Consider the following 15,017-nt stretch of genomic DNA (forward strand, 5'->3'; position numbering starts at 1 on the left):
AACTTATTCCGGCTTATACCTTTTGCCACGTGGAAAAAAGAAACACCATAAAATTACTTCATTATTATTTATTAAAAAGTCCCCTTTTTGACCTAATTTTTGTAACATGCAACTTTGAAATTAACCCCAAAAATACTCCAAGTTGATTTCATACCTTTCTTATGATAAGGCTCCAGAAAAAATCATTGACTTATATTGAGAACAACTCAATGATATATGTACATACAAATATTAAAGTTTTCATTTCCTGTTCAAGCTATACATCCTTGAGAATTTGAAGTCATTGTTTGACTTTACCGACCAGAGAAGTAAATTACAGCCATTGTAATCTTTCTATTGGTTAAACAAGAAGAGGTTAGAAAATTATAATAAAACGCATTACACTTCAGCTTACATGCTAATCACAAACTACTTTATTTGCACTTGAAGGCGGGACTTAAGGTCTACTTGGCTTTGTCTAGAAAGTCTTTAGCCTCGTTGATCTTGGCCGCCAAATAGGGAGAACCCCCTCGATCCGGATGGTTCACCAACATGATCTTTTTGTGGGCGTCCTTAATCTGCAAAAGAAATAAACACAAATTCAGTGACAATGGATACCATTTTACTTTTTAATAGAAAACTAGTTCCTAAAATAAACAAATTTATTTGAAAAAAATTTAAGATAAGGGAAAGTAAGTTGGCTTTTTTAAACCATGTTTTTATTTAGCAGTTCAAAATTGTACGATATTTGATGAACATGTTGAATGATTTCTTGTTTTCTGGTGCTGATCTATAGGTAGCATTGTTAAAAGATTTAAATATATCACTATACAAGAAAATGAGAAAAAAAATTAGGTTTTTTAAATGACATGGAAATGTACTCTTTATAATCTTTTGAGACTTCTTTAAAAGCTTGGATGATTGGTGATCAGGGCACATACATGTTATATTATTGATCTATAAAAGCACTATAATGCTTATAGAGATTATCAAAATTTTCGACCAGTTTTACCTTGATCTTGGACGCACTGGGACTGACGCCCAGGATGAGGGAGGCCTCCCGCTTGTTCATCTTGGGATCAAAGCCGCCTTTGTAGTATTTGGACGCCGCCATGCTCTCCGCATCGAATTTTGGCAGGTTCTTCAGGGCCTCGTTGAATTTGGTGGTCATCTGGGGCATACGGCGCATCAGGTGCTTTCCGGCGAATCCCACGGCAGCCACTCCAAGTCCGGCCAGAATCACGGAGCTCGCCTTCGGAGTCGAATAGTTTGGGTTTGGATTGGTGACCATCGTACAAATAATTTGAGTATATGAAATGGAGAATATTCGGAATATTTTATGTTTGTTGTTGTCTAAAACAATGTGATTTAACTATATACCATTTTTATGTAATTTTAACAGCTGTAAAATCAGTGAAACTGCATGGCCTGCTACCAGCTGTTGTGTAATCGATAGGTGCAGGGTTGTCGCTGCTGGAAATGGACTTTCGATATCATTCGATAGGCTGATGTCTTACTTAATTAGTTCTAAAAACCAAACGAATTTCGAATTTTAAAGACATCAAGCTTATTGTTTTTATTTTATTTTAAATTAGCTTTCTGTTGCTGTTCAGCATGATTTAATGATTTTAAGATCAAGGACTCTAGCAGCCCCTTGCCACGCCACTGCTCAACCAGCTGATTATCAGCGGCCAGGGCTGCCGATTCAAAACAGCAGATGCTTAATCGATAGAACTTTTTAATTTTATTTTCCCTGAACAGTTGGCAACTGCAAGCCAGAAGGTTAACTAAAACAGGTATTTCCAGATTTGTAACCTTTATAAAACCCTCCCCACAAAATCTGCGCAGCTGCTATCGAAAGAGTGCGCAGACAGGGACTATCGATAGCTATCGGTCCGCATCGATAACGGGACTCAACAAAGTGCACAAACAAGCGAAGAAGAAGCAGGAAAAAATTTTGATGTGCAAAGTTTCAAAACCAAATCACCCAAATATTGATTGACGAAAGTAAAAGTGTAGAAATTGGTGATCTCCACATCCTGGTGGCGTGGTGGTGTGCGTGCGTGTCCGTGAGCGTACCGCTAAACCGTGAGCGTGTGTGCGTGCGTGTGCGTGAGTGTGTTGGTGTGCGCCCGTGAAAGTGTGTGCGTGCGCTCCTCAGCTGGGGAAAAACTTTTTTGGAAAATTAGCAGGCATCAGGAAAAAGAGCCGTCAAACTGGAGCGAATTCCGGAATATCTACGCGACACGGTCGATTGGCTGATGGGGTGAGTTGTTATACCACTAAATAATAGATCTTACAAAAGCGTAGTTTTCACCTAAAAAAAATCATGTAGAAGTGTATATTTTGGCCGCTTGGTGGGTCTCTTGCGTCGCTTTGTCTTCGGTGTCCTCTGCTTTTTTCGTCTGCTGCTCTTTTTCGTCGCCATTTGGCCTCTTGCCAATTGGCCTCGTTTCCCCATTTTCGCCGACTGAAATTTCTTTTTTCGTCCAACTTCCCACAGGAGTAGACCCCCCATAATACCCTACATAAGGCCCTGAGCTGTCCAACCTATTGTTAAGGTAACCAATAAGCTTGATACAGTAAGGAATCGATGTGGTGAACCTAAAAAAAACTGGTATTGAAATTGGCAACAAAAACAAGTATAAATATCTGTGCAACTTTAACGCTTAAATAAATTTAATATATTTTTTATAAACCTTTTAATTTCTAACACCTTTTTTGAGCCCCAGATTTATGTAGCTTGTTTACTTAAAACAACCCAAATGTACTCTTTACATAAAACATTTTCTTAGTAATTTATTTATATTTTATTAATTCTTTTAAACCTAGTTTTATACAAACATACATATCACATGTCAGATATTTCTTTGTTGTGATTGCGGCATATGAAAATCAATGGGCATTTTATCGATTTCTCCAATGTGGTTACCAAGTCGCCAGTGTTTTGATTTACTTACCCAAGTATATGTACTTTGTAAGAAATTCGAAATGCTTATTGGGTGTATGCATGTGTGCAGTGTGTGTCAGTGTGCGTGATCGTCCTCTTCTTCTTCCCACGAATCGAAGTCGCAAGGCCATCGCTGCACTTTGATTGCACTGCGTTTATTTTTACTTTTGTCCTCCTCTTCGTCTCCGCCCCCCTCTCCTCTTCTCCTCTTCTTCGTCTTTTGTTTATGCCTCCAAAGCAGGGTCGGATTTCTGGAGATAAGAGCAGGTTTAATGAACTTGCCAATTTCATTACCACAATGGAGTCGATTTAGCCCTAGAATGTGAATGCACAGGCCAAATTCTAAATCCCATTTAAGAAATATAAAACAGTCTGCAGTACAAATTTTAATCAGTCGTGTAGCTTTAAAACTTTTTAGCTTAATCCCCACAAGCATCATATAAAAATAAAAAAAATGTAACTTAAAATTCGTAGAAGGCGTGCTATTACTTTCTTCCTATATATGTATGTACATATACAGGAAAATAAAATACTCTATAAAGTAGTTTCATAAGAAAAAAACAGGCTTATATCCACTCAAAAATAAATTATTTTTTTAAAGACTATAAATCCTCTAAAAGGTTTTAATATTAAGCTCATGTTGTTTTGCGAAAGAAACAGATCGTTTCCAAAAGGGTAGACAAAAAAATGAAAAACCATTTTATTACTTTTATCCTTTATTTAAGATTTTAGATTGATGCTATGTCCTTATAAAAACTGAATTAGGGACTTTATAAATGCAAAGGACAATAGGAGAAGAAAACCGTCAGAATGCACAGAAGGGTTGCCAAAGGGACTTTCGAGTTAGCTTACCTGTGATGATGGTGGATGAAAATCTCCATATTTTATCTTTCAATATGATTTGAATATCAAAACATGAGGTTTTACCCTGTCACTATTGCTTTCAGATTTTAAGGTAAGACAATAAAATAGTAGATAGTTAAGAAGATAGAAGTAAATTTATTTAATTTAAAATATCTCTTTATAAAAGGAGGACTTCAATTTATTTTAGCTTGTTGAGTTCAGTATTTCCCTAATTATATTTCGGGGTGGTTATTTGTCTTTGACTTATACCTTTAATATGGATCGGCAATGCTTAGCAGGGACTTCTTAAGGGTTGTAAATCCTTGACTTCCGCACGTTATCTGTTCGAAAACTGCACAAATTAAAGGGATAAAGTTCGTGAAGAAAACCAATTAAGCACAATTTAGTGATTAAACAGACAAATCGAGCGGTGGCAAATGCGGAAATCGAGTTGATTAGAAACAGACATTCAGCCAGCAGGGTATAATGAAAGCTTCCCTTTTCGACTGGATAAATTAAGTCCGCACATCCCACTGACAATTTGATGCTTACGTGAGTGTTTTTTTTTTGCCTACAAAGCCAGATGCTAAAGTCGTTAGTAAAACCTATATACCAGGGCATAGTATACCGTATATAAATTTGTCCATATGTATATACAGACACGGGGGCCAATCTTTTGTGGACTGTCACAGCATCCAGATAGGCAAAGGAACACAAAAAACAAACGATGTGAGAGCAACAAAGAACAAACAAATTGTGTCACATGTCACACCCCATACACCAAAAAAAAAGGGAAAAGTACACATCAGTTGATGGCTCTGCCAACGGAGGACAACATCATACGAGTGCGGAGATATCTGGAGGAAGGGTTTTTTCTTTTTCTTTTTTTTTTTTTTTTGGGTGGACTGGGCTGGACGTCATCGCCCTCCAATGGAGCGGGGCTTCATTAGAGCAGGCATAACAATTAAAAATGTGGCAAGAGAAAAGCTATCGATTTTCTTCCAGCGAGGAGGGTTTTTACTTCCACTGGGAAAAATATACCCTCAAGATTTCTTTTGCATCATTCAATAAAATTAAGAAAAATATAAAATTGCAAATTAGGATAGTCCTGATTATTTTGAAATGAAATATGAAACATTCTTTCCTAAATTAAAAAAAAAACAAACATTAACCTATTAATAATATAATTCTGTCAAAATTGTAGAAAGCGACAACTACATTCTACAAACCTAATAAGAAATTTCCTTTTAAGAATAAACATTTTTTAATGATTAGTTATCTTAATCAAAGCATATTTTAGTAAATATATTTCTAACTAATAATGTAACAAAAAATAATATATGTAAATTTTAAACTTGAAAAGAAAAAGCATTATAAATTATTATTAATTTAAAATGTTTTTTCTTTTCAAGAACGCATCTTGATCTAGAATAACGAAATTGAATTTAAATAATTTAAATGGCAATCATTCCAGTTCATTTAGGTTTCCTTGCCTTTGACAATTAATTCAGGAAATTGAATTTTCGCTCAGGTGTAAATATGGTGTGTGCATAAGGTAATTTTAGGCGAGCACTCGTAAACTTTTAGTATACCCCATTAGCAACCCTCGCTGTTCCGTCGACGACGTGTGCATTCCGACAGCCTTGAAGCGCACTTAGCACAACTCTAATTGAATTAGCCGGCAACGGGTGCAAGTGCAGGAAAAAGGAAAATTACAAATAAACTGCAACAAAAATGTGTAAAACAAATGCAAGTGGGGAAAGGCATAAATAACGATAGAGAAAAGGCGACACTTGGCCATTTTTTTTTTTTTTCATTTGCAGCCTTAGAGGGAATTCATTGATTGACAGACAGCCATCCAGCTAGCTAGCCAGGCCGATTGCAAAGTTGTGGGGCGTGGCTGGGCTGAAATCACTAGACAAAATCAATTTTTTGCAACCCAAGATTGTGTATATTTAGTATGTGCGGAGAAGGTTGCAACTTGCACCACCCATCACCCTACTTTTGCCTTTTGGCCTGGCCAACAGCTCAGTTGCAGTCGAGCGGCGGAAGCGGTTAGTTCCCCAGTTTCGGTTCCCCATCCAGGCATCTCTATCCGGAGGAGGCCATGAACTGGGCCATCTCGAATCTCACGGGCGGCAATCGGGTGAGCCGTGCGATCCTTGTCCGCTACTCGTCGGTTCCCCTGGCGGATGCCACCGATGGATCCTCGACGGCCCCCCAAACGCCCACCGCCTCCACGCCACGCCCCTCGGCGTCGCACTCCTCACTGTCGTCGACCTTCGCCGCCACCTTCCTGCACGCCTCATCGCGCCACATTCCCGGACGGGCAGTGCCGCGCCAGAATGCCAATGGAGCAGGTGGTGGTGCCCCGGGTGGTGGCAGCGGGGGTGGTGGTGCTGGTGCGGCAGGTGGTGCAGGTGGCACTGGGGCCGGACCAGCGGCACCACTGTCGCTGCCGTTGGACGTCGAGGAGACCGTCACATGCTTCTGTCGGTAAGCAGTGGGAAATTGGGGAGTTGAATGTGACACGGTGTTCATCTTCAAAAAGAGCTTTAAGGCTATAAATTCATATTAGATTAATTAGGGTGTTGTTATATTAGTGTTTAACAAGAAGGATTCTTAATCCTCAACCGTATTTAGTTAGTTTTGAATAAATTAAATTAAACAAGAGTTGAGTAAAATACAGTTGAATAAAACTTTTCAAGGCAATTACATTTTAAAAGTTCACAAATTGCGCCAATTCGTTTTGACATTTTAGATGCAGTTCAAATATTATATGTCTAACTTAACAACAACTTGAGTCGCTGTTCAACTTGTTAAAATATTAATATTTCAATATTCCTCTGTTTACAACGTTTTATACATTGGATCCTTTACCAGTGTAATAATTTGAGTGCCTCATCGCTTTAAATGATTTATAAAATGTTTTATTCAATACAAAATTTGTGTTAATCCAAAGAAGGAAATGTAAAAAGTGTCCCGCCTCGAATGGCGTCTCTTATTTCGAAGAAAATTTCGGCAAGAAAATTAAATTAAATATTCCATTATGAAGCAGACCCTTTCTGCTTTCAATTCTCATAAAAAATAAATGTTCAGATTGAATTATTTAGAAGTTATCTTTTGTTAATATTAAATGGAAAATGTATTTTTTCTCAGGGAAAGAGAACCGTTTTGAATCAAAGTGGAAATGAAAAGTTTGTGGGATAAACATTAAGTTTGCTTAAAACATATTCCATATTTATGTTCTCGTTCGAATTGCAAAATTTTTCCTCAACCCATTTTTTAACGATTTAGGTTAAAAAATGATAGTTATTTTCACTACTTATTAACTTATACAAAAAAAAAACTTATTTTCATTAAATTCATTACTCTACTGGAAGATAAACATATGCTTTAACATTAGCTTGCAAAAAAAAAACTGCGAATTGTTTACTTCGGTTAATGGGTTGTTGAAAACAATTGTTTGCCGAGCTTTACATGTAGTTTTCTTTAATGTCGGACTCTCCCTTATTGCCTTGGATAAATCGCGAAAATTGCGTAGTTTCTTTTGCCTTCGTTTAGGGACAAGGCAGTTTTCCGGGACAATAGTGTGTGTGTGTGTGAGAGTTTGGTGATTATTACACTTTCACCCTCTCTCTAATGGAGACTCTCCGCCACTCGCTTTTCTCTCTTTTTCCCTCACTCCCCCCTTTTGCGCCATATCATATGTGCCCACAGCGGGCAAAGTTCCCCAAACAGCTGATTTCTGCGTCTGCCTATCAGTGTTTTCGTTTTCTTTTTTCCCGTTTTGTTATTGGATTTCCCTGCCACAACTTCCCCCCCTTCCTTCTTGTAAATTATTAAATTTTGCGGCGCAGTTTTCCTTGGTCTGCTTTGGGTTTTTATAGGGTTTCCATGCTGCAGAGAAACCCCTGCGATGTCCAGGGGCGTGGAGACAGGGGGGGCTGATTCCCTGGTGATTCACACCTCCAGACGATTGGTGCATATACATTACTCTTGCATTTCGGCATTAACCTGCCCCCAGCCAATGCCTGGCGCGATTTACACACGCCCCCTTTCATTTAACGGCGACACATAAATCACACAGCGCCAAGTCCGAGACGCACATTGAATACACAGTTGGGGTCAGACATTTAAGTAATACAATTCGTAGTGGCGATATCCACAACCGGAAACTACCCTCTTGATTAGATAGGTATGGATGGGCAAAGTAAATATTTAAAGCAATGTGATATATTTTTAAAGAGAATTTATTATTTAATTAAAACATAAAAATAGGTACGAAAATATAAATTTAACTAAAAAAATGGTTAGAGAATTGGAGTAGTAAGTATAACATTTGTAATATTTCAAATTCAAATTTAGACGAGACTTTAATAATTCCTTTCCGCGAAGTGCACCTATTTTGGACTTAATCACATGCTCAAACATTTATTAAATGTTTAAGTATTATTAAAATATAATCTATTGTATAATTAAAAAATTCCGAAAAACTATTAAAAGTAGTTTACAAATTAAAAGGTTTTATGGTCGCCAATAATCTGAACCGAAAATTTCCATCCCTTTTTTTTTCCATCCCTTTTTTTTTTTTTATTGCTAACATTTTAACTGCTGCTGTATGTTTATGCGTATGTGTCTGCATTTATGTGGCGCTCATTTAAATTCATTGTTTTGCCATTTTTTTGTGGATGTTTTTTTTGCGCATTTCCTAATTTGATGGCTTACCTCTGACGTCATTGGCATTGCGCATGACCCGCAGCAGCAACACTAGCAACAACAACAACAATAATAGCAACAACACCAACAAAAACAGCGGCACAGTAACTACAGTAACGCTGGCAACAACATCTTGATACGCTTTGTTGTTCCGTCTTATTTATGTGGTGGCGTGACCGACTAAACGGAACTCCCACCCCCTGCCACCTCTTTCCCCTCCGAGACCCCTCCCCCCGCTGATGTAGCCCCAAGCAAAACTAGAAACGTATAAGCAAGCAATAACAACAACAGCATCTCGGGCACGGCGGCAATAAAAACAAATCACACTAAACATAGTGCAGAGAAAGAAATAGGAAGCATAAATAACATGTTTTATACAACAAATTCTAAACCAATGTAATAAATATATTAGGAAAATAATTTGTAATAAGAAATCAAATAATACTTTAAAGTTATTTATTTTGAAATTAAAGTTGCTAGGTGCTAAACAGGTTCGCTTTTTTTAGACCTTTATTTTTAAGGGACTACTTAGGCTTTCATTTATAAAAAAAAAAAATCTTTTTACTCTTCTCCACTAAATAAACATAAATCTGTGAAGCTTAAAAAAAATAAAACACTTCAAGTTTTTTTTTTCCAAATTGGAAACAAATTTAATAAAAATTGCTGTAGTCTATGAAAGTTAAAGTCAATATTAAACTAATTCTTTGAAGTTGAATATAAAATAAGGGTCATAAAATATCGGAGTTACAATTTTCTGCAAAGAACATAAAGCTAGTCCACCTCAAATTGTCTATTATCCAATTATTTTCTTACTGTGTAGACTGTGTAAGAGTAATATGAACAATTGTATTTTCCTTGCATACTTATGCAGTTGGGCTGTTTGTTTGTTATTTTTCTCGGGCACCAGGAAGCAATCTCCTTAACTCTTTCACTTTGCAATTAAGTAGGGAAGTTGGAGGCGGAGGAACAACAAGCAATCTTAAATCAAATATTATGATTGATAAACAACAACAATATTTGTGTTGTTGGGTGCATATCTATATGGAAAAATGTACCTATGGAAAATAACTCACTTAGTTACTATACCCATTATCGGCTTAGAAGAAAGAACTTTTCGATTTATACAAATTTGAACAAAAAGAATTGAAATTATTTAATTAGCACAGTAACGATAAAAGCCTATAGAAATTCAATCAAATTCAAATGCTTCCACCAACATTATCTAGTCACACGAGAAAAACCAAATTAATATTAAGAATTAAGAAGAACTTAAAATATTTGTTAGCAAATGTTAATTTAAAAGTAAAAAAGAAAGATAAAAATGTTGTAGCTAATTCATTATCGTAACCTTAAAGAGAATAAGCTTATATTTTACGAGTCATATAATAAGTTTTTTTTTTTGTATTGTGCTCCCTTTTATTATCGCTTAAAGTTAACATTAAACTATCATTTCTAGTGTAAATATAAACACATTTCTTGTTCTAACAAGGGAATATGTACTGCATGTATATTGTCCAATGTACACAGTATAAGCAAGAAAAGTTTACCCTTGGTTTAGTGTATGTCAACTTTTCTGGCGCACTGTTTGAACTTATAAGCCAATTGTATCCACTTTTTATTGCTGTCATATTTATGGGGCCCTCTTGGTTTACTTGTGCTCCTTTTTATTTGGTTCAAAAGGATAACTAAAGGTGGTTTCAAAATTCTTATATAAGAAAACATTGCCACCAAATCGAATTTAGATATCTAAATATGTATACATAAAGAATAACAATAATTTAAAAAAATACAATACTTAAAAAACGTACTAAAAAGAAAATACTGAAGTATTCATGACAAATATTTTGTTAACATATTGACAGTTGTGGTCTATATGTTAAAACCTTTGTGACAGTTTAAGAACATAAAATCCATCGAAATGTCATATAAATAAGTGTAATTATAGTGACCCGTGGTGGTCTTCCAAATGCCTCTTTCCCTATCTTAAAAGGCTCGTTCTTGGGAAATATTTCTCTACCATCTTGCCGCAATATCTATTAATTCGCAGATCGCGATCGTGTGCCGTTTTTGCTGTCCGAATGCAACAGTCGCTGCAATAAGTAATGGGCACAAAGCAATTCGAGTAATGGCAAATGGCAGCAGTTGAACCGCTAGAAAGCAGCCAAGCGTTGCAGTTGCAATTGCCCCGTGGATCGGAGGGAATGAGATGGAAAACTAGGGAGAAAGAGAGGGCCACATATACAAACATATACTATATAACGATCAGATGTTCCATTAGTCGCTCGGTGTGTGTGCATTATTGTGGATGAAATTTTGATGTGGTGCAAATGAACTTGCCGCCGTTTCAGTAACTTTGCGGGCGGTCACAGGTGCTCGTTCTGTGACCAAGAAGATTCCTTTTCTCGTCTATCCGTCTATCCGCTTCTCACCTTTTCCCCCTAGCTCTATTTCTCTCTGTATTTTTTCAGCTCTTCAGTCGACAGCTGTTTTAAAATACACTCAAAAAAAAACAAAATCAATTAAAGTTTTGGTATTGAATAAAAATATATAGTAGATTTATTCACTTCACTTTTTTTTTAATAAATGAGGTCGCAAAGTAAGTCATGAAAAACCCGATTCTCATTTCGAAAAACCAATTAAATTCTAGTGTCAGTAAAAATGGTTATATTAAACTTAATTATGGTATGTGCTACCCTCAACTTCATATTACTTTTTTTTAGAGTGTACTACCGTGTTCCTGCTTTCGACTTTATTTACTGTGAATGACGATGCATTTATATTGTGTTTTCTTATTAAGGTCTAGATTCTGTGTAGGGCAGGCAACAAATGCAGTTCCTGTGTTCTTCGTTTCTCCTCTACCGCTCTATTTGATTTCTTTTTTTTATTCCTTCCTCACTGAAAAAATAGCGTGATAACTACACCCCGGGGATATTTTATGGTAAAAGGGGGCTACGTGTATGCGGGCTTGGGTCAATTCATTGATAAGAACTAGCTGGAGGTCTTGCCTCTAAGGATACGAAATTGGAATGTCGTTTTAATCAATTATTTTTCCTTTTTCTTTCAGGTGAGTAATAAATGAAACCACTTTTTGAGAATTTCTGTAAAGGAGGAGGCCGTCTAAGTCCCAGGTAATCTGTTAAAGTCAATTTAGGCAGTAACTACTTATCAACGTAGTTATGCTTAAACAATAAATGCATATCTTTTAAAAATCTATCAATTAACAAATTAAAAAATCCAATTAGTACTCTTTTCAATCACAGTAATTCGATTTTTAAAAGAATCACTTTTTTATTGGATTTTTGAGAACAAGATAATTTATAATAATATAAATAGAAGGAAGTCATTTTTTTGTCGAAATAGGATACTTTAAAACTTTTAAATTTATAGATATAAGTTAGTTGATAATGTACTTTCGGTTAAACTAAAAACAAAAACCATCAATAGAAAATGATTTTACTTCTGCTTTGTTTGCAAGAAAAAGTAGTAGATTCTACTACTATTCCACTGCTACTAAGCCACATTCTCTTTTATTGGCCAAGTGGCAACGCCGTCGCTGTCAGCTGCTAAGCATCAGCTGATTTCAGAGAGTGGAAAAGAGAGAGAGCGGGAGCGGAGAGAAAAAGCAGTCAAACAAGTGGTCGAAAAGTGTATAAATATGTGTGTTTCGCTTGAATATGCAAAACACGTATGGGTGGTGCTCTCTCGCTCAGCTGCTCGCTCTCTCCCTGTCTCTCTCGCGCAGAGAGCAGATGTTGCTGGTGTGCGGGACAGCAGCAACATCACCCAAAAAACACCAACAACACGGCAGCAACAGCAACCACTTCATCTTTACTGTGTGCTCTGCTTTCGTTGCCAGTTTTCTGTTTTTTTCTGTTTTTTTTTTCTCTCCTTATTTGCGTGAGTGTTGATGTTGCTGCTGCTGCTGCTGTTGCTGCGATGTATGTGTTGCTGTTGCCAGCCGAACGGGCAGCAGTCAGTCAAAGACAAACGGCTTGGCTCAGTGTAGAAATTTCCTTTGGCACGCTTGGTCGCTCGAGCGGTCGCAGGTTGTCGATGGTGGACTGTTGTTGTCGCCGCGTCATTTTTATTGACATTGTTTTTCGAGGCGCCGCCGTCGGTTGCAACCTCAACATCGCATCGCATTGCGTCGCAGTTAAAAAGCAAAAGTAGCAGCAACATTTGCAACAGCAGCCACATCGATTTCGCCCGTGTGAAATGCTATGCTAGATTGTGAAATCAAAATTGAATATAAAATACAAAAAAAAAACTGAAATCCCTAAAAGGGGCACAAATGTAAGCAGAAAAGGAGTCTTCCCAAAAATCAAATATATATATTCAAAAGAAAAGAAGTGCCTCTCTTGTGTGTGTGCTAGTGATTTTTCCCGTGCTGGTGTGAAACTGTGTCATTCACTGCGAAAAACTGCATTCAAGTTTTTCCTCAGAGCCGCGATTGCTGGCGTGTTATTGTTGCTGTTGCAGTTAGCTGCCACGGTTTGTTGCTTCACTGATTACGCGCAATGCAGCAGCAGCAACAGCAACTGCAGAGGAGCAATACCAGCTGAGAGTTCAGTTGTGAAACCGGCGAAGCGCGACTGTTGCCAATGCAACTCTTAGAATTGGCACACCAGCAACAACAGCAGTAGAAAAAGCAGCAGCAGCAGCAACAACAATACAGAAACTGCAGCAGCAACAACAACGGTACATTCGCAATGTTGCTGGTGTGCCATCGCCACTCCACCACTACTTTTTCCGCCACTGCCATATTGTTTTAACCACTTCCTTTGCCGCAGCGGCAGGAACTTCCTTCCTCACGGGCTTCCTGTCTGTATGTCTGTCTGGCCATCCCTCAACCCTCCCCTTTGGCCGCCCCCGCACCCTTCACGCATTGTCAGGTGTTTTCCCTGCAACACAGGCAAAAAATATGGGTATATATTTTCAAAAGCCCAATTTTATATTCTTATTAAAATAGTTACAACTATTAAAGCTTGAAAATCACATGGCTATATCCGAATTAAGAAAAAGTGGTATTATTTAAATGCCCAAAAGTGTTTATTTAAAATTTAAATAATATTTATACCAAAGGATATTTAGATTTGTTTCAAATCTATCGGACTTGTTAAATCACCATCTTTATGTTTGGCAAATGTTAATACTTTGTAGTGCTTATCGGCCATTTAATTATGTTCTTACTTTAAAGACAGTTTTTCAAAATTAATAAGGATCATATGGGCCCAATTTTTTTTCTGTGCACATCCTGGTTGCTTTTTTTATATTTTTTGTCAACCCCGTTGACGCCTACGTGTTCAATGCGGTGAAAAAACAACAGTACGAGTGGCTCAACCAGCAGCTTGTTATTTCTCACACCTTCCGGTAAACCCCCCTCCCTTAGCCCCCCGTAAACCACCCTCCCTTAGCCCCTCGTAAACCCTTTGGCCATCAAATGCGCTAGGCCATTTATCGATTTTTTTAGGTCATGCTAAAAATTGCAAAACCAACTGGAATTAGTTGCGGATTCCCATAGTTGAATTCCCATGGACTTTCGCGAAACGCAAACAAATTAAATTGATCCAAGCCTTTGTGTTGGGGTATTATCTAACAGATGAATATTACTTTTGAATTGGTTTTCTTGGTATAGGCTTACAGATCTAAGGACCCATTTTATTTGTTTTATGGGGGAAGAAAAAAAGGGATCACAATATGTACTTGTATTAATAATAAAATGGATTTCCTTAAAAAAAAACAATTTAAGAAATGGAATAAAGGAATTTGTAAACTTGTTAATAAGTGCATAGTTATGGCTTGTATCTTCCCACAGCAATTCGATATATGTAGTTACTTTATACTACTTATTATTGAGCGTTTTCCCTAGTGATCAAATACTATTCTCACGGTATTTCCCCCATTAAGCTATTCCAGTGAAAATTACTGTAGAATCATTGCACTATAGACGTAATTAATCGGACTCATGCATATGCATTTGGTTCTGTTGTGTTTTATTTAATTTACGCTATAGATTAATCGATCGTTTAACCCATATGAAAAGGATAGTCACAGTTATAAACGCTGGCGGATAAATCTCTTTTGTAACTGGGTTAGTTAGCGACCCGAAAACTTCTCCGCCTTTCCAGTGAACCGTTATGCCATATATGCTGCCGGGCAGCTTCCAAACCAGCAAACGAGCCAACTAACAAACTAACAAACGAACAAACCAACAGAATAACACAAACCAGCTCACCGATAAATGGGTATAGAGGTATGGGTTATGGAGAGGTACACCAACCTATCTATGTATATCATGTCATCCATTGCATGTGCATCTCACGTCACCGCCGCCGTGTACCGCCACTGTTTCTATCTCTTTTTTTTTCTGTGTCCATATCTGTCTCCATCTCAGTCTTCCTGCTCTCGCCAGTTGTGGAACTCGTTTTTTATTTCTTTTCATATGATACCAATAATTCTACAGCTTTTCTACTCTTTGTCTGTCTTGCCAGTTTCAATTTCGGTTTCCTCTCAACTTTTTTCTCAC

The 15,017-nt window shown here is 37.3% G+C and overlaps 2 protein-coding genes across 5 annotated transcripts in view; one reads left to right on the forward strand and one right to left on the reverse strand.

Moving 5' to 3' along the window:
- Nucleotides 1–53: 53 nt before the first annotated feature.
- On the reverse strand, nucleotides 54–1,462 carry LOC108042091 (mitochondrial import inner membrane translocase subunit TIM14). Of its 2 annotated transcripts, XM_017120228.2 has the most exons (4): nucleotides 1,360–1,462; nucleotides 992–1,231; nucleotides 395–557; nucleotides 54–333 (listed from the first exon to the last, which is right to left on the reverse strand). In XM_017120228.2, the coding sequence occupies exons 1-3, from the start codon at nucleotides 1,360–1,362 to the stop codon at nucleotides 444–446; spliced, it is 357 nt and encodes a 118-aa protein (XP_016975717.1). In that variant the 5' UTR covers nucleotides 1,363–1,462; the 3' UTR covers nucleotides 54–333; nucleotides 395–443. The 2 variants fall into 2 exon arrangements, with proteins under 2 accessions (XP_016975717.1, XP_016975708.2); XM_017120219.2 differs by lacking the exon at nucleotides 1,360–1,462 and having other exon boundaries at nucleotides 992–1,349.
- A 433-nt stretch (nucleotides 1,463–1,895) lies between these two features.
- The window catches only part of LOC108046850 (MOB kinase activator-like 2), a 43,979-nt gene continuing 30,857 nt past the window's right edge, over nucleotides 1,896–15,017 (forward strand). The window contains exon 1 of one of the 3 annotated variants that reach the window (XM_017126772.2): nucleotides 1,896–2,245. In XM_017126772.2, the coding sequence (XP_016982261.2) occupies nucleotides 2,241–2,245 (5 nt within the window). In that variant the 5' untranslated portion in view covers nucleotides 1,896–2,240. Of the gene's footprint in view, nucleotides 2,246–5,802; nucleotides 6,269–12,484; nucleotides 12,785–15,017 lie in introns of those variants that run through there. The other 2 variants (XM_017126768.2, XM_017126767.2) reach the window with 2 other exon arrangements.

The sequence above is a fragment of the Drosophila rhopaloa genome, unplaced genomic scaffold, assembly GCF_018152115.1.
Source record: "Drosophila rhopaloa isolate 14029-0021.01 unplaced genomic scaffold, ASM1815211v1 contig_163, whole genome shotgun sequence".
Taxonomy (NCBI): domain Eukaryota; kingdom Metazoa; phylum Arthropoda; class Insecta; order Diptera; family Drosophilidae; genus Drosophila; species Drosophila rhopaloa.